General features: G+C 38.4%; 4 protein-coding genes across 7 annotated transcripts in view; 2 read left to right on the top strand and 2 right to left on the bottom strand.

The window, feature by feature from the left end:
• Nucleotides 1-27,175, top strand: part of LOC128252969 (uncharacterized) — a 59,720-nt gene that overhangs the window by 1,606 nt on the left and 30,939 nt on the right. For both annotated transcript variants that reach the window (XM_052981215.1, XM_052981214.1), the window contains exon 3: nt 323-403. In XM_052981215.1, coding sequence (XP_052837175.1) covers nt 323-403 — 81 coding nt within the window. The remainder of the gene's footprint in view (nt 1-322; nt 404-27,175) is intronic.
• On the bottom strand, nt 226-26,857 carry LOC128252970 (bromodomain-containing protein 4). Of its 3 annotated transcripts, none has more exons than XM_052981218.1 (9): nt 26,531-26,732; nt 25,862-26,008; nt 5,739-6,247; nt 4,737-5,293; nt 2,869-3,474; nt 1,701-2,521; nt 1,440-1,645; nt 1,209-1,351; nt 226-1,151 (listed from the first exon to the last, which is right to left on the bottom strand). In XM_052981218.1, exons 2-9 carry the CDS (start codon nt 25,911-25,913, stop codon nt 599-601), a joined length of 3,447 nt encoding a protein of 1,148 aa, XP_052837178.1. In that variant the 5' UTR covers nt 25,914-26,008; nt 26,531-26,732; the 3' UTR covers nt 226-598. The 3 variants fall into 3 exon arrangements, with proteins under 3 accessions (XP_052837178.1, XP_052837179.1, XP_052837180.1); XM_052981219.1 differs by lacking the exon at nt 26,531-26,732 and adding an exon at nt 26,771-26,857 and having other exon boundaries at nt 227-1,151; XM_052981220.1 differs by lacking the exon at nt 2,869-3,474 and having other exon boundaries at nt 227-1,151.
• Nucleotides 6,689-7,910, top strand: LOC128252972 (testis-specific serine/threonine-protein kinase 1). The gene is made up of 2 exons (XM_052981221.1): nt 6,689-6,873; nt 6,937-7,910. The coding sequence occupies exon 2, from the start codon at nt 6,994-6,996 to the stop codon at nt 7,900-7,902; it is 909 nt and encodes a 302-aa protein (XP_052837181.1). The 5' UTR covers nt 6,689-6,873; nt 6,937-6,993; the 3' UTR covers nt 7,903-7,910.
• LOC128252975 (U-Kazal-Dg21.2) lies at nt 22,400-23,041 on the bottom strand. Its single transcript, XM_052981223.1, has 2 exons — nt 22,626-23,041; nt 22,400-22,561 (listed from the first exon to the last, which is right to left on the bottom strand). The coding sequence occupies exons 1-2, from the start codon at nt 23,008-23,010 to the stop codon at nt 22,512-22,514; spliced, it is 435 nt and encodes a 144-aa protein (XP_052837183.1). The 5' UTR covers nt 23,011-23,041; the 3' UTR covers nt 22,400-22,511.

Genomic DNA, 27,175 nt, shown 5'->3' with positions numbered 1-27,175 from the left:
GATATATTGCCTCATCCTTATATATATATATTTTTATTCCATTAGTAAGAAAGCTTGAAGTCCATATATTAAACTTGTTAAAACTCAGAATTTTGGGTAAATGTTTTTGTACACCTTGTAAAGATATAGTTATTTACTTGATTTTTATATTGTAGTATTTGATTTCGACAGCCGATTGACTGATAGTTCTAATTCTGTTTTTTCTATTACTTAAAGCTGTAAGAAAATCTATTTTCCTATAGAACAACATGTTTAGAGTGGACGGATAAATCGACTTTATAAATTTGTTAATCCCTATTAACAATAATTTTTCTTTCCTTAGAATCAACGCTATGCCTCCGAAATTCCGGCATCTTTGAATGCATTGAACTCAGCTCTTCTCAACATCCAAAACGGCCAGGAGGTAAGTGCTATTATATAATTTACATACTAGTCAGATTTTATTTAACTATAGCTATAGGTATGTATACAGTTGCATTTACAGCTAGCTATTTACAGTACTTGCTCGCTAAGAATAATTTAGGGGATTATACAACCAACTCGTAGACGAATTTCTCATTACAAATATGGCAAGCTCTTCATCCTTTCCAAAGAATGCTCATTTGCTAGTATCCTTGATGGGCATCAGTTGTCCAGTATTTCCATCCGTTTTAATCTCAATCACCTCCAGCTTTTCAACGCTTACTTTGGTGGTTTCCCGCCCTGTTTTCTCAGCGTCCTTTGTGTCCTTCAAATTTTGCAGCTTATCCTCCTCTTCACTGCTTTCCGGAGCGGTTGGTTCCACTTCGAAGTCAACCTCTGGCTGTGGTTGTGGAGTGGAGGACACTACGATAGGTTTGAGGACATAGGATTGGGTGTCCTGCGTGCTCGTGGGTGCCATTATTGTTGTGGGTGCTGATTGTTCGTATGTGTCGTAGGTTCCTCGCTCTGATATGTCGTCTATTTCATCATCGATAAGCAAATTTCTCTCGGAGCTTTGCTCATAAACCTGGGCATTAATTCCACTACCATGCTTTGGTTCGGGCTTGTGATTTTTGGGCAGCGAAGGAGTGGATGTAGGATCTATGGGTTTCTCCGCCTGCTGTGTAGCCTTGCGTTGTTTCTCCTGACGCATCTTTTCCTCCATTTCCTGGAATTTCATGGCCAGGTACCTTTCATAGATCGCAGATTATTTAATGATTACAATTTGAGCTATTTTATTATCTTACTTATCCACAATGGGCCCATTGTAGTCCTCGGGAAACTTGGGATTAAAAGGCAGAATGTACTTGTATAGTCGCTCGTTAAGCACATAAAGTTGCGCAGTCGTAGAACATTTCACATTGAACCACCAGTCGCAGGTCAAAGCAATCTGTAAAATATATGTATTTTGTAGTATCACTCAGCGTCTCTTAGTTTCTTTAAAGTCTTTGAATTCTCTTATAAAAATCATGTCTTACCTGACTAAATATGGTGCCATGAGGACACAGAAACGATGCCTTTCCTCCATTGAGATCGCAATAATGCCAAACCTGGCAATTTGTCTCCGGATCACCGAAGAATCCCTTGTAACGTTGCTTGGTGCATTCGAAACTGGTCTGAGGGATCTCCGCGTAGTTGGGATAATCAACGCCAGGTCTTCCAGTACTTGGTCCGGGATGTTTATCTATTGAAGTTATTAAAATTAAATAAGAAAACAAATTTATCTCAAAGCTACTCACTTGGTCCCTTGGCCTTAGCAACCGCCTCATTAGCCTCCTCGGATCCAGTGGATGAAGAGTGGTGTTCCTCTTCATTATAATCGTAGTCATGGGAACTGGGCTTGTGCTCATCGTGATGCTGCGGAGGATTTGCCACAATGGTTTGGGTTTGCTTAAGGTTTTGCAGAATGCGAATAAGTGTTTTGATGGAGTTGTCGATATTGTCGGGTGTTAAGGTTTGTGGTAGATGATTGCTGGCCTGAAGCTTATGAAGAATTTCGGCCAGCGATGAGGTGCGTATATCAGGTAGCTGATCCTCATCTTCTGGGATATATGCTGGCTTTAATGGAGGGCGCTCATGGACGTATTTGAAAACTGGTTTTAGTTTAATAGGCGTTACCGTAGATGGTTCCCTAACCGGTAACTCTTGGCTTTGAGCACTCGGCGGCTTTCCGGAAACGTACACATATTTCGGCGTAATCTCTACCGTGTGACTTGGGATGGAAGGGCCTGCTGGCGACGGCGTGGTCACGTAAATGGGACGCCTGGTGGCCTTGTAATTATGCACTGGCTGCAATCGAAGCGTGGGCTGATGGTTATAGAGAATCGGTGGGCGCGGTGTTGAAATTTCTGGATGTAGCTGTGGCGCCGGCTGGTGCTCGATATGTGGGGCGGTTGTGGTCACCAGGATGTAAGCATGCTGCGGCGGTTGATGCGCCGAAGGAAGTTCATGCTGCGAGTGGTGCTGCTGCTGCTGATGCTGCTGCTGCTGCTGCTCCTCATCCAGCGATTGTCTTGGTCCATCTATCAGATAATCAATAAACTGCGGCGGTGCTGGGGAACTAAAGAATTTATCAAATTTTAGGGGAGTTTTCTATAGGCACTTCTATAATGCCAAGCAATGGTTTTACCGGAAAAATTTCGTTCTTAAAGAAAGCCGAGCATTCTTTCAAATGTGATAATCAATAATATAAATGTTAAATTAAACCTTTGTCCGAACAACTTAACCCACATAATGGGTCAGCTTTATGTACAAAATTCCTCACTCTTCTCACTCGGAACAAAATACTTTGGGTTTTAATACGTCAAAGATTACTAATTGAAAGCTGGTTACTGATTTAAATATCAACCCTTAACAAAGTAACTTTTAAAAGATATCCTTTCTTCTCGATCCAAGTTAACGACTTACCCGAGCGGCTCATCCTTGGCGAACTCGTGTCGCGGCGACTGTGCCTGCGATTCCGATTGCAACTGGGACTGGGATAGCGACTGCTCTTGCACGTGGGCCATCAGGGCACGCAGCGGGATGTGCAGCACCTGTTGGCCAGCAGTCGCATCCGGTCTTACGTACAGGGCATCGTACTTGTTCGGATGAAGGGTCTTGGTCTGGGGGTGATGGTGTGATTGCTGGCGTGTCGGCTGATGGGGATGCAGATGGGTGTGTTGTTGTGGATGGTGGCTGCCGGCCAGTGTATTGCTTTGTGCTGGCACCACCGGATGTGAAAAGTCGTAGTTCTGCTGCTGCAGCTGCAGATGCTGTTGCTGTTGCTGTTTATGGTGCTTCATGCGCTGTTGTAAGTAAAGCACATATTTCTCCTGCGGCGTCATGTGCGGATGCTGCTGATGAGGATGATGGCCAACACTGGTCGTGGGCGGGGCCATGTTGAAGTAACTTTCGTATTTACTTACATGCCCGAATGTCGGCGACTTTTGATGAATTATCAATGCGTTTTTGGAGGATGTGGTGGCGGTAACTGCGCTCGAATCGGGAACCGAGACGGAAGCGTAGCCAATGCTGTGGGTGGGTTATCATGCAATGCGGTTATGGTTTCGGTTCTAAGCAAAAATTTCAGGGGTGGTGTTAGCTTTGATTTTAGTTTGGTTTTTTATTTTGGAAACTAAGGACTAAAACGGGATTATAAGGACTATAAGGGGAGTTTCAGCCCTTATTTATAGTGATACAAAATTGTATTTCTTCTTTATTTTACTTATTATCCTTAAGTTAGCCTAAAAAAATTTGTGGTTTAAGTTTCTTAAAAGATGTAAACCCGATTTAAGGAATAATTAATTAAATAATTTAAATTTGTAAAAATCTCTGCTGACTGCCGTGTTTTCCCATTTCCCATCCCATCCCGAAATAACGATTGTACTACAGATTTTTGACTTGAGCCCGCTGGCTATTTATGACATGAATTTGCCATTTGACAATTACTACAAGAGCATGTGGAGAGGTACATGAGACACTGGCCAGGTCGAGTCTCAGCCCACTTTTGCCCACCGGCAGTGCCTCCTGCTGAACATCGAACGGCAATTGGAGTCGCAATCGTTGTCGTCATGGTTCTTACGTCACCACCGCTGCAGTTGCACAGATGGTGACGAAGTGCTGGGGACGGATTCAGAGTTGGAGACGAGCGGACGGAGTCGGAGTTTGGAATGGATTGGGTCCGGTGCATTTAATGCAATTGATTTTTCTGCCCGAGGGCATTGCATGCAACATTATCCGTATCCGTATCTTACTAAATCCCAGACTCTGTTGCATTTGGCTTAAACTGAAACATTTTGAAGTTTCTGTTTCAGCTAACTGTGCGTTTTGCCTTCTTAAAAGTTTGACAGTCAAATTGAAGTAGAAAATTTATAGCTATTTTGTACATAGCTTATTGCTGACAGAAACTTGGCATTGCCATTCTTTAATATAATGATTTTCTAACAGATTTATTAAGAAGGTTGGATTTTAAATAATGATAATTCAATGTTATTAAGTGTATGGTGAGATAGTTGTTTGGGTGGCTCATGCGAACTTGTTGCCAAGATACAGATGAAATGAATCTGGTTTGGGAGTTTCGGCGGCAGTGGCAACATTTTTAATTTGTGTTCTGCATGCAATATTTCAACTTTTAGCGGAACACCTCACGATATATTAGTGGGCGTGGCTGTGGGAACTGCCTAATCAAGCGAGTGATGTAGGTATTTCATGAGATCGGAGCTTGACTTACATTTGAGCTTTCGCACCAGAGGTTTTCTTCGTGTATACAACTCACATGTGACAATAAAACTTACCTTGGATTGTTTTGCACTTGCTGGTGTTGCTGCTCCGCCACCGCCTCCTCTTGGGATCCATGATCCTCCGACCGATGCTGCTGCTGCTGCTGCTCATCTCCCTTTGCCTCATCTTTCAACTCCTCGTCGGATGACGATGATGATGAAGGCTGTTCGGCTGAGGCAACAACTGCGGCGCCTGCATAATCCGTAACTATTTGTGTTTGATGGGAATTTTTGTAGACAATCTCTGGCTTCTTCAGGTTGCTTTGGATGTTGTTGTAATTGATTGCATTGGAGGAGCCCGGTTCACTGCTCACTGGCGTATAAATAATGGGTATAAACTGTCCCGGCAATGTGTTCTGCGCTGTAAATGGCGTTAAATTGATTTTTGATTGTTTGGCTCGCTGGCGCTGCGGCTGAGATGATAGTATCTCGAATTGCAGTGGTTGCTGCTGCTGCTGCTGCTGCTGGTGGTGAAGAAGGAGGTGGTGTTGCTGTAGTTGTGGTTGCAGTGGATGCTGCAGTTGCTCCTTTGGCGACGGCGGCAGCGGCGGAAAATGCTGCACCGTCTTGTGCTGCGTGCGTGTAAATTATAAATTACGTGATTATTTATGTTTATTTATGGCCTTTGAAATCGATTGCAATGAAGAAGAATGGGAAAACGGTCAGTAAACTTTGCATATTGTTTACTGATAAAAAAAAGTCGTTTAAGCGAATGTAAAAAATTGATTTTGGGGCGTAATATTATATACTGCCATATTAAATAGAATCTGCTTGAAAAACTATGTAATTTACTTACAAGTTTTTAACACTAGTAACTTTGTAAATAAATGAATATACTCGATCCAACTAATCTCTTATAAAAATATAAAAATTTAATAAAGGAAGAAAGGGAAAAAGAGTTTACCTTCAAGTGATGTGCTATTTTGTATTTCACTTCAATATTACTACCAATACGTTCATTATCAACTCAAAAAAATTCTACAAATTATGCTTATATTTTTATTTTAAGTCACTTGCCTTGTGCGTCGGGTTTAATGGCTTATAGGCAATAAAAGTGGCACCCGAATCGGTTATGGCCTGCTGCTCCTTGACATGACCAGGTGGCGGATGCGGTGGCGCATGGGGATGCTGATGCTGGTGGCCTCCAATCGCCAGGGAGTGGTACACTTCGCCCGCGCCCGTCTGATAGTGCGGCACCGGTGGCGGATGCGGTGGTCCGTGGTGGTGCGGATGGTGCTTCTGCTGCGGCATGTAGGCCACCGGCACTGGTATCCTTCCAGGTCCTGGCGGCGGTGCCTGCAGCTGTGCCCCGCCAGCCGACGACGAGTGCTTGGTCGCATACTGCTGATTGATGGGCAACTCGGGGGCGGGCAGATAGAAGGCCATGTAGGGTATCAGTCGTCGACTTCGCTCCGAGGCACTCAGTTCAGAGTCGGTGGTATTGTGGCTGCTTCGGGAGTTTCTATTGATTTGGGCGGCTTGGGGGGCACCACCAGTGGCTTGGCTTAAGGGCAGCAGGCTGGATACTGCAAACAAAATTGTTTATTTTAGTTTCTCAGTAAACAGATCGGATGTCGCAAATTAGCTTTTATCAATGTATTTATAAATAATTAATATCTTGGAAAATGATTCCTACTAAACTTTTATTTCATTATGGTTTTTGTTTGTGGAAGTCTCATCAAACTTCATATACAAACTGTTACATTTATCTTTGCTTACACCAGCAAAAAATCACTGAGAGTTCTACGAATTCAAGATCTGTTGTTTGCCTTTTTTTTGCAATTTAATGCTTGAAATGCAGTTAACCCGATTTGTTTATGGATAAGGTTTAGACTCCCAATAAGAATATAAACCTATAAGGCAAGCAGAACAAGTGAAAAATACTTTTTTTTAGCTCAAAACTAAACTTGTAATAAACTTGTCTTTATTGGTCTCAAATTAAATAATTATATGTCAAGAACTCAGTAGTCCGCGAACGTCCAGGCAAAATTCATTTCGACAACAATCGTAGACTGTTTTGCATATATTTTTATATTTCTTTCATTCTCCATAACGTTTGTAAGGTTTTGTCAAAATTTCTGGATTCCAATTTAGTAAGTTAAACACACACAGTGGCGATAAATTAAAGTTTGTGAAATTAACCAACTTAAGGGTAAATATGTGCGCCGTGTAAAACCCAACAAATTACAAATACCATTACCGATCATCTGTCTAGTTGGGAACACTTGGAGGTACAAATTACACGCACGCCGAGGACTCGAAGAAGATAACCATGTCCAAATTTAGCTCCAACGCTGGGAACCGCCAGTTGAGTACGCGCAGCTCGGATGTGGATGCACTGGCTCAGCGGGGCTACAATGTGGGTCACAAGATTGGAGAAGGATCGTATGCCACTGTCATTACAGCCGGGTATGCCGATGATGCCGGACACGGCGTACATTTGGCCTGCAAAATCATCGACAAGGCCAAGGCGCCCACCGATTTCGTGAACAAGTTCTTTCCGCGCGAACTGGAGATCCTCACCAAAATCGATCATACCAACATTATACAGATCCACAGTATCCTGCAGCGCGGTCCTAAGATCTTCATCTTCATGCGCTATGCGGAGAACGGAGATTTGCTGTCGCACATCAAGAAAACGGGTCCCATCGATGAGAAGCAGTCGAAGATCTGGTTTCTGCAGATGGCCAAGGCACTGAAGTATCTGCACAACCTGGACATCGCCCATCGGGATTTGAAGTGCGAGAACATCCTTCTCTCCAAGCGGCTCAACATCAAGCTGGCCGACTTCGGGTTCGCTCGCTATTGTCGCGACGACAGTGGGCGGGAGATGAAATCGGAGACGTACTGCGGATCGGCTGCCTATGCCGCACCGGAAGTGGTTTGCGGACGACCCTACGACCCCAAATTGGCAGACGCCTGGTCCCTGGGCGTCATCCTGTTCATCATGATGAATGCCAAGATGCCGTACGATGACAGCAACTTGACCAAATTGCTGGAGGACCAGCGCAACCGCAAGTTTGCCTTCCGCCGGAAGCTGCAGGATTTGATTTCAGCCCAGGCGAAGGCTACAGTTTCGGTGCTTCTGGAGCCAGATGCGCTGGCCCGCTGGAATTTGCGCGAAATCCTCAACTGCGCCTGGCTGCGATCCGTCGAAGACTCGCAGCCAGCTTCACCCTAAAATGTTGTGGTAGGAGGACTGGATGCCTTAGGTGGTTCCGGAAGTTAGCTTTAGAACCAGAACCACCAACAACTAAGTGTCTAATAAGAACTCGCAGCGAGCTTTGGCTTCACAGATAGGTGTAAATTGAAAAGGTGTCTCAGAAATTCACTGGTATTTTCAGATGGAGAAAGAGCTCTGCTATCTGAAATACATCATCCACATTTATATAACAATTTTGTATGGTATAAATATAAAACTAAATAGTCAAAGGTTTGTTTTTTTCTCAAAAGGTAATAAATTACCTTTTAATATTAGAAAAATATAGAGATAGTCCCTGAGTACTAAAAATACTCACATTACTAAAAAGGCGTTGTGCAATGGCTCTCAAAGTTACCATAATAATTCAATTTAAACTTATTCGACACGTAAAGCCAGTTCGAATTTTGGTACAAATCATTAGTACGTATGAGTGATAAACTTTAAAATGAATGCACAGATGAAATGCCTTAAATTTTAGATTCGATTTTTGCTTGCATTCCTACAAAATTTGGTTTCCTCAAATGATTTAAGCATTGGCATAAATCGTTGAACCGACTTTGTAAATGTGTAAAAATTTATTAATGTTAAATGACAAAAATTCCAAAAGTCCAGTCGATATTGTGCAATGTAGACCTTATAATTAAACGACTTGGCTGGTGCAGAAACCCAGACCCAACGAAGCTTAACCACAGAAACCAAGCGGCGCTGTCATAACCGTAAAAGAAAAACTATTATAAAATAGCATTAGGTAAATTTTCAAACAAATTTTTCTTGCATCTTTCCCCACTGCATATGGCTAACATCAGTTGGTTTATCGTGTGCGCATTGTTGGCCACACTCTCCGCTTCTGTTGGCCGTGTTTAGTGAGGCGTGCAGTCGGCGGAGGAACAAAAAGCCTCCATGGGAGTAGAAATAAAGACGCCAGTGATGCGCCATTGATTTTGGAACGCAGATGTTGTCTCTAGAGGCAGTGTATCAAAATATATGGTACAAAACAGATAAGATAAACAAAAACAGGTTAGATAAACAGGAAAATTTAAGGACTGTGATAGGACTTTACTAAACCATTTTAAAGTTATGATTGTGTTAAAGCTTTAAAGAATTTAGTTAATTTCATTTTATCATATAATAAAGTGTTCTTAAAAAGTCATTCTTTAATTGTAATTATTATGTAAATAATATAGCCGTTTGCATTTTATAATCTGAAAAGCGTTCACTTTAAGGAGCATAATTTAAGTTTATTATATTTAATTTTTCAGTTGTCTAATGACAACTTATATGTTCTAAGCTCAGTCCACAAATTCGATTGTTAAGAATGTAGTTTATGGTTTTAGCCTTATGTAAAGTGTGCTTTTTATGACTTCCTTTGATGGTAATTCTAAAAAAGGCCAAAGCCTTTAAACGAAGAATTTAAATTTTATAGCCTAATTATATTTTTTTTTTTGTGAATAAGATCACATATTGGCATACTAGGGACTAACATCGCATTTTCTTACAGTATTGCTTTATTAGCAAGTTATAAAAGCAAAATCAATTTGGCAAGTGAATTTAGTGAACTAATATAATGACTTTGCTGTTTTAAGCAATGATTACCAATGATCAAACATGAATTCGATTCGGATTAATTATGTCAAAAGGATTGTTTTTCGAAAGGAGCCCAAGTCTTTCTGAACCCATCAAAATGTGTTATAATTTGGGGGAATTAATTTCGGGTTAGCCTTGTTTAAGCCGTGCCATGTGACCAATCACTGTGCAACATAAGTAATTGTGTGATTTGCCCGTTTCACCATTCCTGGCCTGTTTGGATTGGATTGGATTCGTTTGGCTTGGCCAGGCCCACCTTTCGTGTCCTGTGCGGCATGTGTTGCAAGTTGCCATGCCGACCAGCAATCTGCAGACTTTGGGACCCGGGCCACGACATGGCATCGACGGTCGTCGGTCGACAGTCGACAGTCTCACAATAAGTGTCCGAAAGTTCGAGCCAAATCAGAGTTGTGGGGCAGATAATTTGCATTGGAGAGCGGGCCGGGCTTAAGTGGCAACTTAGATGCAAGAAAGGTCTGGTTGTTGCTTGTGCGACTCCAGAGATGGGAAGCTGTACAATGTTTCCACCCACTTGGCGGTGTTTCCACTCATTGAAGTGATGCAAATTCATCTGGGTTTTTGTACAATTTTACTCGAATTATATCGAAAACTTAGGTTTCAAAAAGCTTTAATATATTGGTAATATTAAAAAGCAATTACCAATAAATGCTCTCTAAAATCTTAGTTATATTACTGATTTTGAATTATTTTTTTTTTCTGAAACAAACAAACTAAAGTTCTAAAATTCCCTTTCCTATCGTGAGAATAAACTAAAATTTCATTGTTTTTTTGGTCTTCCAGTATGTCATATCTTGGTTCACTTGCCAGTTTGTTGTTTTCTTTATTGTCGAAAAGAGTTTTCATTTTACGACTCTTTTTCATGTGTTGGCCAGACTACAGTATCTACTCCGCACACCTGTGCGTATGCGTAATGCAATTTTGCATTAATTAATATAAGTTGTCTGTGTGCTTGCATCCTGCCTGCGGGGCACTAAAATGTTTTGCGATGGCTCATCTGCCATCTGGTTGTGCCCAATTTCCAGCCGAGAGTCGCTCCCAAGTGGCTCGTATGGAATTAATTTTGGGGCAACGTGTCAGATTTATGCTGTTGTCCCCGGCAGTTGTTGTCTTTGGTCCCCCTTCGAAGCCGGGGCTTATTAAATCTGCTGCCTTCCGACTTCCGGCTGAGTTATAAATCCTTTGAAAAATTTTTGTATTTGCTTCTCGCATATTGCTTATAATTTTCTTGGATTTGGCTTTCGGATTTGCTATGGAATCAAGTTGCAAATGGAATTGCCAATCACACACAGCAGCAAGAAGTCTAAAATTAGAAATAATTTTAACGGTTCAGGTTTATTATGGAAATGCCTCCTGTTTTGGTCACAAAATTTGTGGTCCAAGTCCAAGAACAAACTTGAAAGAATACCAAATTTGACTTTGTTTTATAATTTGTAATTCATTTATCTGCTCGTATTTATTTTTTTTATTAAATTAAAAACCTTTAAAACACACATACACATAATCCTGACTTGGAACTGAGTTTCCACAGCAGACGTGAGTTTGGTAATATAATTAAAGAATAGCTAATGTAACTATTAAAATTGATTGCAAAAACCAAGCAAAGCTGACGTGTCTTGCTGCTTTTAATGCTTGTCGACGCTCTACAATTGAGCTCTTTTTTTCTTCTGAACATTACTCAATACAAAAAAGTTTCCCAGGCTGGCTAATATAATTGTTTATTTCTTCGACAGCTTTTTTTAGAGGGCAAAAAACCACGCGATGTGAACAGAAGTAGCAGGAGGAAGTGTCTATCCCAAATAAAATTGTCATGGTCAACGCCACACCCTCAATGCGTTTTCAATTACAATATAAACAGGGGAGTGTGCGGCAGAATGTTGAAAATGCAATTAGGCGGCCGCGAAAACAAATAAACGCAGGCAACAAAAGTTTGAGAATGATTTCTGATAGGATGAGAATGGCCAGGAGATTTTCCGCTGGCTGCTCTGGGGATTCGACTTGTTATCGTTGTCATTTGGATGCCACTCTCCCGAAAATTCGCACATTTGAACCCGTGGGTGCTTTTTAGCTGTTTTGCCCAGTTGTCAGTTGGTTTATGGCCAAAACACATTAAGCGAACCGCATAAAAACATTTTAGCCACAGTCACAGTCGCCGTTTTTGGCCTCCACCTCATCAACACATCACCCACTCAAATTCTAGTTCCATTTGAGAAAAGCGCTCCGAAAATGTTTGTGGTTGAAATTAGAGAGATGGGAGTATTCAGATTCAGATACGGATACGGATACGCATACGCATACTGATACTGATCAGGCCATATTTGTCAAGCACTTTTGCATGTATTTTGCATAAAATTTGCAAATGATTTGTTGAGCGCTTCTTCTTATTTTGTGCAATTTTGATGCGATTTCTGGTGGCATGAGTGGTATTATGGGGATGGGTGAGATACAGGTGGACCAGACATGGAGTACTCACCTGTTTGGGTTAATTCACTCGCCCCGGAGCCAAACATTTCACGCTTTTTTGACATTTCTGGCGCATAATTTGATTAGATTTCGATACGACGAACGAATTGTTTTGGTCACTCGATTTTTTGGGGAGGTGGTGTTGTGTAGGGGAACGTTTTTAGAGTGCTGCAGTGTACATACTGTGCGCTGGTGGATTGTTTTCTAATTTGATTTGATTTGATTTCGGCCAGCGCTTTGTGGCCGCCCCCGGTATGCGTCGCTCAAATGCAATTAAATGCAAATTTATTGCGTAAATATTTACTTGAGCGTGAATGAATTTTAATTTTGTCATCGCCACGACCATTTCCATTTACCGTTTTGCCACCCATTTCTAATTTTTTCGCTGTTGTTTTGGAAATGCTTGTGGCCATCGGCCATCGGCCATCGCATCATCATCAGTTGCCTGAGGTTGGCGAAATGTGCACGACACCAACTGATTTGGCTGAATCCACCGATCCGATTATTGTGCCACTCAGCCCGCGACTCAAAATTATAATGGCCGAAACGATACCACTCGCGCCTCTGGCCATTTATGGTCCAAATTGTAAAGTCGCCCGTGTAAGCCCATAAACTAAAACTATAAACTCCACATCTGTAAAGTGGGCATTACACGAGTCGGGTCTAAGAAGTCAAACTCAAATTGCCGGCTGTCCGAGCTGGATTTAAGGCAAAATAAAAGGCGCATGGCCTCAAATTTGCCTTCACTTACGTTTTTGGCCAGAAGACAAATTATAGAGGCCGTAAAATGCAATAAACCAATCGCACAATTTCGGGTGGTCCAAATATTAGCCAACTAAAGTGCGAACTAAATTGCTACTTCTGTTTCTTTATGTGTATTGGTTTTTACGAGATCTCCCATTGTTCAGCAGTAAAGAAACTTAAATTACCTTACGAATTTGTTCAAACTTGGTTGGAGATTGAGTTGTAAGCCTAGATTTTGACCCTCTTTTATTTAATCATAATGTTTTAGATCTAAATATACATTTAGTTTATTCTGACATTCAGCTGATTTTGAGATTTCTGAATAGTTACATGATCTCAAGTTTTTCATTCAAAATAAGCCAGTTTTTTTTTAGTCTAATAGATAATCGATTTAAAAACCCATTTAGTTTGAACTAAGTGAAATGTTAACTCCATTCTAGCCACACCAATCGTGGGTAATTCGCCACATGCAGCAGTTCACACCCCAACTTCAGTCATTAAAACTGCCCACAATGGCTAATGTCTTTTGGTATTATTAATGTCCATTGTTGCTATTTAAGCCCGACCTTTAAGCTGCATTCCGCTTAGGCGCTGAGAACTTATCTAATTCATATATCAAATGCGGCGCGTTGCATCGAATTAACTTTCAGCTAGAACAAACATCCGCTTGGGGCGAAGTTGTAACTTGATCGGCGGAATTGCTATTACAAATTTATATAAAATAATACAAAAATTCAAACTTTTTTGTTGCGCTTATATTGTTATTTTCCACGTTTTCCGCTCTTTGGTGACGACAATCGCGACAGAAACAGAAAAGTGAATGGGTTTTCCTTCCATTCCTTCAATCGGCAATCGCGATTCGTTTGCAAATGTCGCAATCTGGCACTGGCACCCATTATAAGCATTTGAACTGTGTGTTGACGTTTTGCGGACAGCACAGCAAACCAAAAAAATTAACCGCCCATTAAATAAACATGGAAAAACACACCCCTCTGGCACCCGTTTGCGTCTCAGTCTGTGCATAAAATCACACTGCGTTCATCAAAGTCAAAATCGTCGACCACGTTCGTCACTGAAAGGTTGGAGAATTGGTTTGCCAATCTGCAAAACCAAGATTTGATTTTTAACTTTATCATTGCAAACTAAATTTAAAGCTTTACTCGATTTTTAAGAAGTATGGAATCTCAATTGACTGCAAAGCATTATTTTTTTTCAACAGTTTTTTATTTAGTTAGTTTCTGAGTTTATCATGTAATATGAAACCATTTGATTGGAGGGTTTATATATGACATATTACAAAAAATAAAATAACTAAGAAAAATAATAGCACTTAATATGGAACAATAAAGTCGAAACAATAGTAGCATTAAATTTTGATTTTAACCTAAGCTAAACTAAAAAAAGAGATTTTTCTTTAACATAATTTAGTTCTCAAAAAAAGGGTAAACGTTGACGTGGCTGGTTGTATTCCAGTCTGGGATTTAACTCCTACCCATTTTCCGCCACTCAAGTTTTAGACGTCCAGCGACCCATGGAAATGTTTGGCGGAGTAATTGTTATCATTGGCCTACCGTTAATTGTATGGAAATGGAAAATGATTGTTACACTTTCTGCATGCATTCATTTAGTTAACAAAATTTGCACACTCATTCCGCCTCCTCCTACATCGGTCAGTTGCATCTCATTATAAGATTTACATTTCACGGCCAGGTTGGCAACGAAAATAACTATGTAAAGTGCTTCCTCATACACAAATGTGTTTCCTCAAATGAGAATTAGACATGTAATTGGTTTTTTTTTCCTTTTGCTGGCATTGTTTTTATTGCCTTGCCATTTACCGTTTGAGTTAGATTTAATTTTATTGATTATCTTAATCGTCTGATTTTAAAATGCAAAGCAAAGGTTTTAAAAAGACACTAACAGGTGGGTGAGTTTGTTGGCTCATTTCTTAAACCCCAATTGATGGAAGTAAAAAGATTTCAGATAAAGATTTCATTGTCGATTTACGAGTTTGTGAAGTGTTTTAAACAACTTACTCGTATCCGGATAAAAGTATAAAGTTGTACGGTTAAAACCGATTATATTGTAATAAAAAAATTTAAAAGTCGACTTCATTGTTTGAATATCAACATTAAGGTTAAATTTTTTATTGTGCCAAAAAATAAATACTTTAAAAATAGTCGGTTGATTATTTTCTACTTTTTGTGAGATTCTATATAAGTTTGAAATCGCTAATAATATTTATACAAAAAAGGGAACTAATTATTAGTTTAACAAATTTTAAAGCGCCAAGGTTGTCTAAAATGGAAGCAATAAATTTGTCTCCCACACATTTTCCAGACATTCACATTGCCTCCGTTTTTTGGTAACCCCAGCGCTTGACCCTCTCTGTCTAGTTAGACAAAAAAAAGCCTACATCCCAGTGTGGTCCACGGGTCGTATGAAACACGATTCGAGTTTCTCGTTTGGCTTGACCCGACGACAATCGCCACAGATCCCAAATTATTTATGAAGGCTTTCTCAAAACAATCGCAATAGTTCAGAATTTCTGGCCTTACTGCGGTAATTTTGTAATGAACTTCTATAAAACAATGCAGAACTATATATCCATTTGCCATTGAAAAATGATTACGCAAATTAAAAGTAATTTATTTGTGCATGCAACAAAGTAAAAGCAACAGCAAATGCCGCGCAGCTGATTGCTATCACTCGAAGCTCAGCCAAGCCAAGCAAAACAAATTTAAATGTATTTCACTTACAACTCAACAAAAGACGCGAACAAAACTCATAATAGCCAGAAACGGAAAATCTGTAACATTGCATAAATAAACAACAGAGACTGCACAACTTCAATTTAGTGTTTTATGGCCACGGTTTCGATCGATTTGCAGCGCTACAGAAATCAAGCGATCGATCTGTAGTAACAAATCGATCGGCCCGGCAAGGTCGCCCAGCTGCCGATGGCTGCTAAATGTGGTTCGCCACTCGCAGATCTCTAATAGATCCGCAAAAGATTCCCCAGAACTATCCATCTGCACTGAGAGAATTACGGAAAACGAAACTGACTTTAGAGGGCGGAATTATAGATACCCTTAACCATAGACTAAAACACTTCCAAAAGCTTAAACCATTACTAAAATCTATGATATAATGTTAAGAAAAACAATTTATATAAGATTTAATTTGTAATACATATTTTGACAACAAACATCTGATCAAACAAGGGGTATGACCACCAGCAAGTTAATACAAACTGCGGTTGAAAAAAAAATGGTTCGATCATTTGTGGCTGCTTGTTGTGCTCTCAGAACACGGTCAAATAATATCATATTATAGAAGGCGGAAATTGGGTGCTGAGGTTGTGTTGGAAGCAAAAGTATTAAGAACATGACGAGGCCGCCGCCACAGTGATTACTAAATGGCAATTAATCCCGACCCACAGACAGAATTAATCGGTAACTACTAGAATTAGCTGCCTTTGTGGTTCGTTTTGTGTTGTGTTGATAGAAACCAGTGCAAATCGGGGCAGGAAAAAAACAAAGAAACTTAAAAAAGTAAATCTTGTTAATTAGACCGTCGTTAGTCACGTTTCAGAGTTTCTTTTGGCGGCCCTGCTGGGTTGGGCTGACCAATGAAAATCTATAACTAATATGGTTCCAGTTGGTGGCCATTGAATGTCATAATCCGTATCACGAATTCGCAAGAGCGTGCTTTAAGCAAAAGGTAAACATTGATGGGGTGATTATTACAAACAGGAAAGGGAACTGTCTTTTAACATGAAATATGCATAGGTACTAGGTATTAAAAATAACACCGTTTCATGCCGGGTTTCCTTGTATTATTTCAGAATCAATTACATACAAATTAAGAACCACGATGTGAATAATATTTTAATTGTGTTAAAAGTCTTTAATTTATATTTATAAATATTTAAAGCATTTATTTAATTTATGTAATTAAGCTGGTTCATTGATGCTTTTCTAAAAAAAATGTATTTTTAAATGTAGTTGTTTACTAACCGCTATTGAAACTCCATTCATACATAAGCTCGAGGCAAAACCAGTCATAACGTTCACTTAATTCAAACGTATTTACCAGACTCATCTAGAAAAAGTCGAAAAGCGATTAAGTTGCCAAAATTCTAGTCAGGGTTGACGCAGGAAGCTAATAAGGGGGTTCCCTTGCGATAATCAATTTTAAAAATATATTTTTGAGCTGTGCGTGAGCGAATTAAAGAACCACAAGTGCTCGCCGACCCAAAACGGTCAAGGCGACTTCCAATGACCATCACGAAATGACCGAACAAAAAAAATACTGACCCTGTGCACTTTTGCCCTGTGAAAAACTTGAAAATCTCCCGCAGACAATGGAGAAGGATGGAATTCGAGCTGACTCACAGACAGCCCATAAATAGTGGTTTAAAACAAAAATTTGACAACATTTTTTTTTGGCGTCTATGCGAGGCACTTTAATTAATTACTCTTGAATTCAGGTGCAGTTTATGTAACATTTTAAACTTAGCCATTTTTGGTTCGTTTTTGCGTTCTTTTGGTTGCCAAATATCGAAACAGTTTCGGCTGATTTTTTGGCTCTCAACTATGGCTCATGCCAAGCGATTGTTGTCGCAACTAGCCAAATTAATTGGCTTAATTTGGAAGCTTAGCTTGACTGGCCGACTGTTTTTTTTTCTAAGGTGTTAAAAATCGTGTTTGCATGTTGCTTTATTGCCAAAAAACAGAAACCTTTTTTCGACTATTTTAGAACTTAAATGGGTGGCCAGTTGCCCAGAAAATCAAAAGCGAAATAAAAAACGCTTGGCTAATCTAGTAATCCGTACATAATAATTAGTTTATCCGAGCAAAAACCTTCGACCTTCAACTTCATCAATTAGTTGATAAATATGAGTTGACCACTGGCCAGTTTTAATTGCAGTTAATTTATGTAAATGTTTGCAACTTTACAGCATTATTAACCTTACCATTCCAAACCTATTTTGATAATTACATGGTAGCGTTTCTTCCAGGGAAGTATAGCTGTGGGGTCAGAGAAAGGGGTCAGACACGTTTTGATTTGACCTTAATTGGGTGAATGAAGATCCCGCAGAGAGGCAAACAAATATTTAAGTAAAAGTCGCTATAAATTATCACCTGCTAGCCGCACGATCAGCCTTGACTATCGTGGTTGACAAATGAGTAACATCGACAAATTAGTGACTATCGAAGATTAATTACCACCATTTAAGAGCAAGAGTATTTGAGCATCTAATAGGAGTATATCAATATAGAAGTCACAACCTGAAACACACAAACTATTAGACTAAACAAGATCGGTATCTCATTTGTTCTATTTTGGCTGGGTTTTGGTTTTCTGACAGTTTGACGTCGAAAACGAATTATTGGTAAATCTCCAGCTAAATTGGATTTCTTAGAGTAACAATGTTGCTCTAAATTACTATTTAGCAGTTGGCGTGTCCAATTCGTCATGTGCAATGCAACGGAAAATGTAATTGAACATTACCACACCACCTTGACTTGATTTTCCTGCTCAACTTAAACTTAAAATTCGTGTTGATATTGTGAAGTATATTAGTTTCGATGTAAATTTTTATTCTTTTTAGATTTTAAATATAGTCTCTTTTAGATTTAAATATTAAACATAGTCAGTGAGCTTATGAGTAAATTGGTGATTCATGAGTAAATTGGTATTTTCTCTATAGACTTTTTTATGTTTTTGGTTTGCTTAATTTTTCGTTGAATATCAAAACACGCCTTGAATATTGTTTTGTCAATTTTATCTCCATGTTTCAATTAAAAAATAAATTTAAAAATCATACTTTTATGAAAATGCAAATAAAACTTTTAAAATAATTTAATTTAATCGAACTTTAAACATTATTTACCTAGGAAGAGTACAATCACTGAACTGATAAATGAAAGGAAATTCCACATTTGATTGAGCGTGCTTAAATTTCCTGTGATTACGGTCATTACATCAATGGAATACCAACTTTCCACAAGTTAACCAATTAACCTGTTCCATCCCCCAGTCGCATCCCCATTGATGTGCTTATTGTATATAATTTATTTGCAATAAAGCAAACGATTTCAGTTATGCGGCTACTTTGTGAAATCATACGCAACAAGTGCACATGGCTATTTAGACGGGTTCAGTTGATTTTTAACCATTTTTGTCAACTCGCCGATTTTGCTTGGCTCTAATCCAAGTAATTTCATCTATGCAGGTGCTGGGATTTTTGAGTCTTGTGTTTTTAATTAAACACGCGCCACTTGGCCCACAAATATATGTTGAAACTTTCACTCTGGTGGGCCAACTAGTTCACATATCACTTGCTTAGTAATTAGACCACTAATTAAAGCCCAAACGCCAACACTTCTTGGCCCAAAAGCAGGGTGGTACCGAATTTCACTAAACCCAACCGAAGCTTTAACTACAAACAACAATGCCCAATTATGTCATGCTGTCAACTATCATCTGGTGAATGAAAAATGTATATAGGCATCTTAAGATGCCGGGTTAGTTGATCGAAATACGCTTTTTAGAGGCAGCTTTGATTCAATTTTACGAGCTGTAACGTATTAAAAACACTGCAGATTTCATTAAGTTACTTAACCTATTTTAAAGCAACTGAATAAGAGCTGAATTGTACGCCTAAGGAACAAATCGTATAAAGACTTAAAGAAAATAACCGTGTTTTTTTAAGATCCTCCTTAACGTAGTATATAATAGCATACAAATAACGATGTTATATTTTTTTAATGAAAGGGTATTTTAATATTTCCCAGAGTATTAGTTACTTCGCCTAGTCAAAGTCAATTAAGTTTCTCGTTCAAGTTACGCACGAGCCCGTCATCATTGCACTAAGTTTATCAGCAATTTCCCAGTTGGTTTTGGGCTCAGTTACAGTTACAGTTAAATCTACAACGTCAACAATAACAAAGGCCATAACAATGGAATGCCTCTTACCAAATGCGGCGTTTTGCTGGCATTACAAATCATCAACTGTCACCCCACCTTACTCCACTCCACTTGCTCGTTTTAATAATCATGAAAAACATCGTCTCATGTGTTGACATTTTTCATTTAAGACTGTATTTGGTCAAAGGCTTCGCGTAGTTGCCAAAAAAACTTAAAGCGAGAAGCTTGCGGGGTAAATAATAATAAACAAAATGCGTGTAATAACCGAAAAATGTTCACACAGTTTACACCTAAGCAATGGTTTTTTCTTTCTACTCCATGCTGGTTTTATTCAAGGCATTTGCACATGCAATTTTTTCGCTTCTTATTATTTTGTGGCTTTTGCTTTAAGCCAAGTTTTACTGTCGTGTGAGGTAATTTAGGACTTGGCGTGGATTCGCAGCGGGAATGCTTATTCAATGTTTTGGTTATGATTCAATGTACCACATTGCAGCGATTTAAATTGAAAATATTGTTAAAATAAATTGAGCAGAGAATTAAAAATGTAACACTCCACCAGATTCATTACAATTGATGTGCATATTTTATGGCGTTTAAATATAGCCATATATGGGGGCTTTGCAAAAACTACTTTCAAATTCGATTGATACGTAAGTTAACTTGAAGAACTTTTAGTCGGTAAGTTTTTGATTATTAAATTTAGTTACATTGAAATATGCAGATTAAATATGTGATGATTTTTCATAATGAAAACATTTTGCAACCGGTTTCGTTAGCAAAGCTCAAAAACTGGAAGTGTGTTTACGAGCAAAGGTATAATTAGCATTTTTTTCTTAGTTTTATCAATTTAAGTGCTTAAATACTTATTAAATCAAAAATTAGTAATTTTTAAACTTGGTAGCGAATACATTTAATGCTGTTGTATACATTTCGTATAAAAACGTAGGCTAAGTGATTTATTTATTACAACATTACTATGAATTTAAGAGGAAAATACAAAAATCTATTTCTATTAATAATCTCAGCTAATTTGACCATTTACTGTGTGTAATTTTTTTTAACAATCTAAATTTTTGTAAACAAAATATTTTCATTTATGGTTTTTGTGGTTTGACTTTTTAGTCAGCCAAGCGGTTAATTTTCCCCTGAAGTATTTCATTTGTTTTGGTTTTTCTTATGCAATTTTCATATGCGTATTTACTCTGAACGTAATTGTAACACATGAACTTCATTGTTTGTTAATTAGAGAGTGAAACAAATGAGTTTTGAATATGCTTCGTTTGACTTTCAAATTTTGTCATTAGTCGCGATGAGACAATCAAAACTTAATGACCTAAAGATATCACATCGAAATTAAAATCATATTCTTGGCACCGGTTTTTATTTCATTAACCAACGACCCCCCGCACCATGACAAAAGCCGAAAACGGAACCGTCCTAAAAATTGGTTAGAAAGAGATCTGTAAATCAATTAAGTTATTATCGAAGGCGTCGAACAAGGCGTTGAGCTTGTTTTAGCTGTGGGAAATTTGCATTCGTAAAGCATGTCTTCCGCCTGTGCAAAGGCACTTGACTTGCAGTTCGCTCCTTGGACAAGTTGATAACTATTCGGCATGGGATTGTGTAAATTTGCCAAAGGCCATAAAACAATCAAATCCATTGGGTGAAAAGTGGATGAGAGACTTCGAGAGCAAGAAACTTTACAAGAAATGCAAATCCAAGTGAAAATGGAAACAAAAAAGGAGGAGACTGAGGTACTCAAATTTTAAATACTCTTATTGTGAAAAATCGTATTAAAATTTTAAATTAAAACCTTAAACTAACGTTTGATAAAACTTTAAACTGTATTTTTTGTATTTTTTTAGACCAATTTTTTTTTTAGATACATTTTTATTGCTTGGCTTAAATATTTTAAAACAAATATATGGCTCCAATATATGTGTATCATTGACCTTAAATGATTGATCAATAAATTAAATTATAAGATTTAAATTTTTCCGTGCCCACTTGTTGGCTTAACCATAAGCCTTTTAAGGTAATAAAATTCATTTGTTCGTAAGAAATATACCCTCGGCTAGGGTAAAATAAAAAGTAACCAAGGTAATTCAAACGAAAGCACTTCTGTGGGCTGAAACTGCAACCTGGAAGGATTTCGATGGGGACTCCGAGGAAAATGTTGCAACCAGCTCTCTCGGACATCGCGTAATTGTGAAACTGCCCCGAGGACATTGGCGCTGCGGAGTTTCTTTGTGGCTGCTCAACTCAAATGAGTTTTGCATATTGCAAATGCAAAATTTTTCCTTAATTAAATCCGATCAAGCGCGGGCAATCAGGAAGCGAGTGGTGGAAGCGTGGCCGCTGGAAAAGCCAGACAACATTGAACTTGAATTGCTGGCCACGGTGAGTTGTGGCTGCGTAAAAGTTGTGCAACTTGTAGTTGGCCAGCTTAAAAAGCTAAAGACATGATTGCAACACATCTGTGGGGCCAGCTTTGCTTTTATTTTCATTTATTTTATTGGCTTTTCAGTCGTTCAGTTGTGTCGAAAATCCTGTTTTTGGTCAAGGCGTTCAAAAAAAAAAAAAAAAATGGGTTAAATCGCATTTAGGGAATAAATAGTACGTGTCATGTCCGGCCAAAGCCAACTTGCATTTTAAATACAAAATTAATGGAGTTACAAAATTGTGGATCCGTTTTTGATATGAACGTTGTTTTAAATGAAATGACTGTTACTAACTTTTGCAAATATATTTCTCCCAGCTTAATTTTTTTTCGTAAAGTCAGCTGCATTTATAGCAAAACCTTGAAAGGCCTAATGAATACAATACATATGATTGAAATAGAATCAGCCAGCTGGTTGCTCAACGCATTCTCCGATCGCAAAATAGGAATAGGCTAAATCAGAATAAAGTTTTAGTCAGTGAATGATATTCTTTGCTGTGTCAGAAGTTTCACTTACGCCTTTCGTTGCTGCAAATATAGTTGCGCATTTCGCACTCATTGCTAAAGGTAATATACTCCTCCTGGAAGATCTGCGCACACACCGGACTGTAGACATCCGGGCAGATTTTTGTGCAACTTGGCTTGCAGATATCACTGGTGGTTTCAATCAGCTCCGATTTTCCACTATTTTTGCGGGAACACTGCTCTACTTTCAGAAGGCACTTGTTGTGGAACACGTGGCATCGTTCGTCGGCCATGGCCCAAACCAACTCTTTTTCATCCGAGCATTTGTACTGCACATTGCACCGGAAGAGGTCACCCCCTTGGGCTTGGGTGCACCCAAGGAAAATGAGCACGAAGGCCAAAGTCAAGGTCAAAGTCAGGTGGCTGCTTCCGTGCATCTCGTTCGCTGATTAAAGTGTAAAAACTGAGCTTCTCTACACCACTGCTGTGAATATTTATACATTTCACCCCATCAGTTTGCCATTTTAACCTGCTTTGATTTGTCTAGCGCCTTTTGACCACTCCGAAATTATTTTAATGTTTGTTATTCATTGATTAATAATTATTTTTATTGTTATATAAAAAGTATATATAAAATCTTGGTAAATTAGAATGAGATCACTATAAAAATATAATACAAATAATTATATTCACTATGAGAAAATTGACAGAAACTTACTAAAAATGGGCTCTTAATTTTATTCTATATGAATAAACTACGCATTTTTAATTTTAAAAAATATTTTGATTTTATATAATCTTTTTTTTTTGTTTTCAAAATATTAAAAATAATATTTTAAAATAGGCTTTAGTTTCTAAAATAGGCTTTAGTTTCTAAAGAAAAGAAAGTTTTGATAGGGTGTTAAAGAAGTTTTTGTAGCTATTTCATTTGTTGACCTTTTTTAATTGAAAACAAAATGAATTGCGGGTTAAAACCAGCTTATTGTGTAGCGTAGCGCGGATCTGATATTTTTTTATAGCCTGCAATTAAGATCTAAGATAATCAAAAGCTTTCTGATTATTCTTGGAAATGTTCACAAATATGAGCTTTAACTGATTTTATTATGAATATTTATTAATTGTTGAAAAATGGGATGGGAGCTGTAATCGAATATGTGAATAAACTTGGCACTTTGTTTAACATTTAAATAGCTCTCTTTTTTATTATATTGCATCTTTTAAGACTTTAGATATGTTCGTTTATTTTATGTTGCCAAATCGCACAACACAAACTTTATTCAGATCTTAAAAGTGGCTCAAATAGATCAGGCTCGGCACGGATCACCGACTGCTTTCTATCCATTTGAGAGCATGTTATTATGTCAATTATCCAATTGCTAATAAAGTCCACGTACGCTGCTGACCCGCAGCTGTGGATCGGCGATCAGTGAAATGTAAACGGCGAAATGAGAAGCGAAACGAGAAATTCGCGTTGAAATCATTTCAGAGTCATTGACACAGACAGTGTCCGCAAGCTGGTGGTTTTTCTTTTTATTGTTTTTTCGGCAAACATTTTACTTTTTCTTTTAACGCCCCAAACTCCCCCTCTTTTTTTCCTCCATGTGGAAGTGAAAAATCTTGTTTTCCCGTGCATAAATATATGTATATATCCGCAGCTGGTTTGTTGTCTGCCCCAAAGCAAATTTATGGACCTTCAAATTGTGGGTCTGCAACTATTAAGCACTGCAGAAAGTTGACAAAACTTGCAAATTATGTAAAATGCAAACTGTTGGCGGCAATTAGTGAACTTGGGCCAAATTTCGTTTTTTGGGTGTTAAATGAATGACTGTGATGGGCTATAATTGGTTTTTGGCCATTAGGTGAACCAAGTTGCTCGTTTTTAGGAAGTTATTAACATAATTGCTCCGGGAAGTGTGTGTGTTTTTTTTTTGGGGCTGGTAAATTTGTTTCTCATCGTCTGCCGTGTAATGCAGTTTGAAATATTTTGGACGAACTTTGCCCGCTCCAGAAGATTTTTACATGGATACAGCATTCCAAATTCCGAAACATCTGCCCAATCTCCCACGAAGTCACTGCCAGACAAATGCACACATTCCTTGCTACCCCGATGGGAAATTGCATTTTCCACTGCAAATGCCGCGCACTCGATGTGGAGCACGTTTACCTCAACTTTGCCCCCATGGTTCGGCTATGGAACATTCATTCATCCAGAAATCGCGTATTCCGTAGTCCGTCCTCCATCCTCCACTTCCCATTCCCAGGTCGTCGGCGTCCAGTTTAGATATCCACTTGACGCTGTAATGCACCGTCACCGAATGCCGTCAATGTTGATGGTGATAATAATTTGTATGCCATTCCATCAATACAAGGCTTTCCATAGATTACTCTGTCGTTTGAACAGTGGAACTGCTATTGTTATGACGTCATTAATTGATTTAAGGCCATAACACAAAAGGATTGTGTTTAAATTGACCATGACACAACCTGATAATTATTATCAGATAAATTTTTTTTTTTTAAGTTTCAAAATGATTTTCATTTATTTACTACATTTTATTAGTAAAATTTAATTATTTACAAGCTTCTTGGAATTAGCTTTAGGTACGGATTATAATAGGTTTTCAATGTATAAATGTTATATTGAATTGAAATCTTATATTTGTCTTTCAAGTAGAAAAAGTTTTTTTATCTTACGCCCCCAAAAAATTATAATTAAATAAATCCCAAAAAAATTATAGAGCATAGATAAAATAATTATTATCAAATTTACAATCAACTCTGCAATATCATAAAGATTAGTGTGAACTCCGGGATCCACTGTGCGGATAATCCGCACAGAGCCCGGCGGACGTGGATGGATCCGCGATGGATCCATCGCTTCGCGTACTTTCGCTACGATACACAAATATACATAAAACGCAACTTTCCGCACGTATTTGGGATTCCAGACAGTGTCGCATCCAGGTATTTAATCTTCATTTTCATATTGTCAACGGCAATTGATGGTCAAAGCCCCGCAGCCGCAATGACTGACATTTCGTAAAGCAATGCATTTTGGCACATTGCGTTTTGACGGGGAGTTTGGAATCTCCGTGGATTGCATAATCTGTAATATTTTGGCAGGCTAACATAGAACGACAATTTTTTTTAGTGCGACTCGAACGACCTTGCTCCCGTTCAGTCACCCAATCAACAAAAAAACGAAATGGAATCGTCAAACTGGTTTCCATCGATTCTAACTTAGTTGGCTTAGTGGTAAAACCGGGTAATTTAAAGATCTGTACTTACCAAATGCCAATGACAGAAGCCAGTCGCTCAATCTTCCCTTGGGGATCCGCATTATTTTCCTTTGATTCTCTCACACTTTCAATTATTTAATTACTCTCTCGTATTCCAGTTTGTTTTATCGTTTAGTGAAGCATATTTGTTAAACAACTGAAAGTATTTCACAGACAGCAAACAACAGTTAATTAAGTGGTGTCATTTTATCAACAACAAAAAAAGAGATTTGCATAGGAAATATTTGGAACATAGTGTTCTAAATAAGCAAGGGGCGTTGTCTTCTTATCTTATGATTGCATAAATTAGTCCGTACTAAAACGTTGACAAAGAAAGAATGCTTTTTGTTTTGAAAACATTTTATTTATTGTTATTGTAGGATAACTTAAAGTGGTTGGGGGGAAACCTGTCTACGAAAGTGTTTTGGGAAAGGTTTTCTTTTATTTTTCAGTGAAATCTTGGGGACTCGAGTTAAGCCCCAATTAACATAGATTTCTTTGTTTAGTGTGCAATATTTTCAACTGCCTATGCAGATCTCATATATATTTATTTTATAAAAGATCAGATGCTAAAGCTCTTTTCTTTCACACTTTTAAAGAAATCGGGGCATAGATCTAGATACATTTAAGAGTGTCATTTGTTTTGTCTGGGTTCACAATAATGCTTGTTCTACTTCACTTTTCATAAATTTCACAATTTATTATTTGTCATTTTACACCATATGCAAATTTTGTATAAGAATTAAGATTTCTGGTTTTTTGGCCAACTTTCACATATCGAAATATTTTTCAAACACCCAACGGGTTTATAATGGTAACTAATATTGACAGTTCATAATTTAAACGATTTGTGTCTGTGCTTTTTTTCGAGGCAAAAAGAAAAACGAAAATATGTTTTTATGATTTGTAACAAACGAACCGAAAAACGGTTATAGGCAAAGCGATGCGAAGACGGCGAAGCGCGCGAATTTTAGTTTTATACACGGCGCATGCGCAACGTTCCAATTGAAACTGAATGTGGTTTGGCGTCTGCGCGTTGGTTTATTTGATCGCTGGCGCCGCACTGCTTGCATCGACTGGGTTCACTGCTTGCTGGATGGTTTCTCTTTTATTCAAGCCATATTTCTCTCTTTTTCCAAGACAATTTAACTCTTTTTCTCAGCGTTTTTTGCGACCACCAGTCGCGTGCTTGTGACTCACAATAATGGAGGGAATTTTCAAGGGGGTTTTGGCTGACTATATTGCCTTAGGTCAGGTCTCAACTCTGCTTTGTTTATACTATTTTTTTCCGTCTTGCCTTTAACTACCGTTTTCTTCGCCGCCT

This window comes from Drosophila gunungcola, chromosome 3R (assembly GCF_025200985.1).
Source record: "Drosophila gunungcola strain Sukarami chromosome 3R, Dgunungcola_SK_2, whole genome shotgun sequence".
NCBI classification, from domain to species: domain Eukaryota; kingdom Metazoa; phylum Arthropoda; class Insecta; order Diptera; family Drosophilidae; genus Drosophila; species Drosophila gunungcola.
This window is presented reverse-complemented; position numbering and strand designations above follow the sequence as displayed.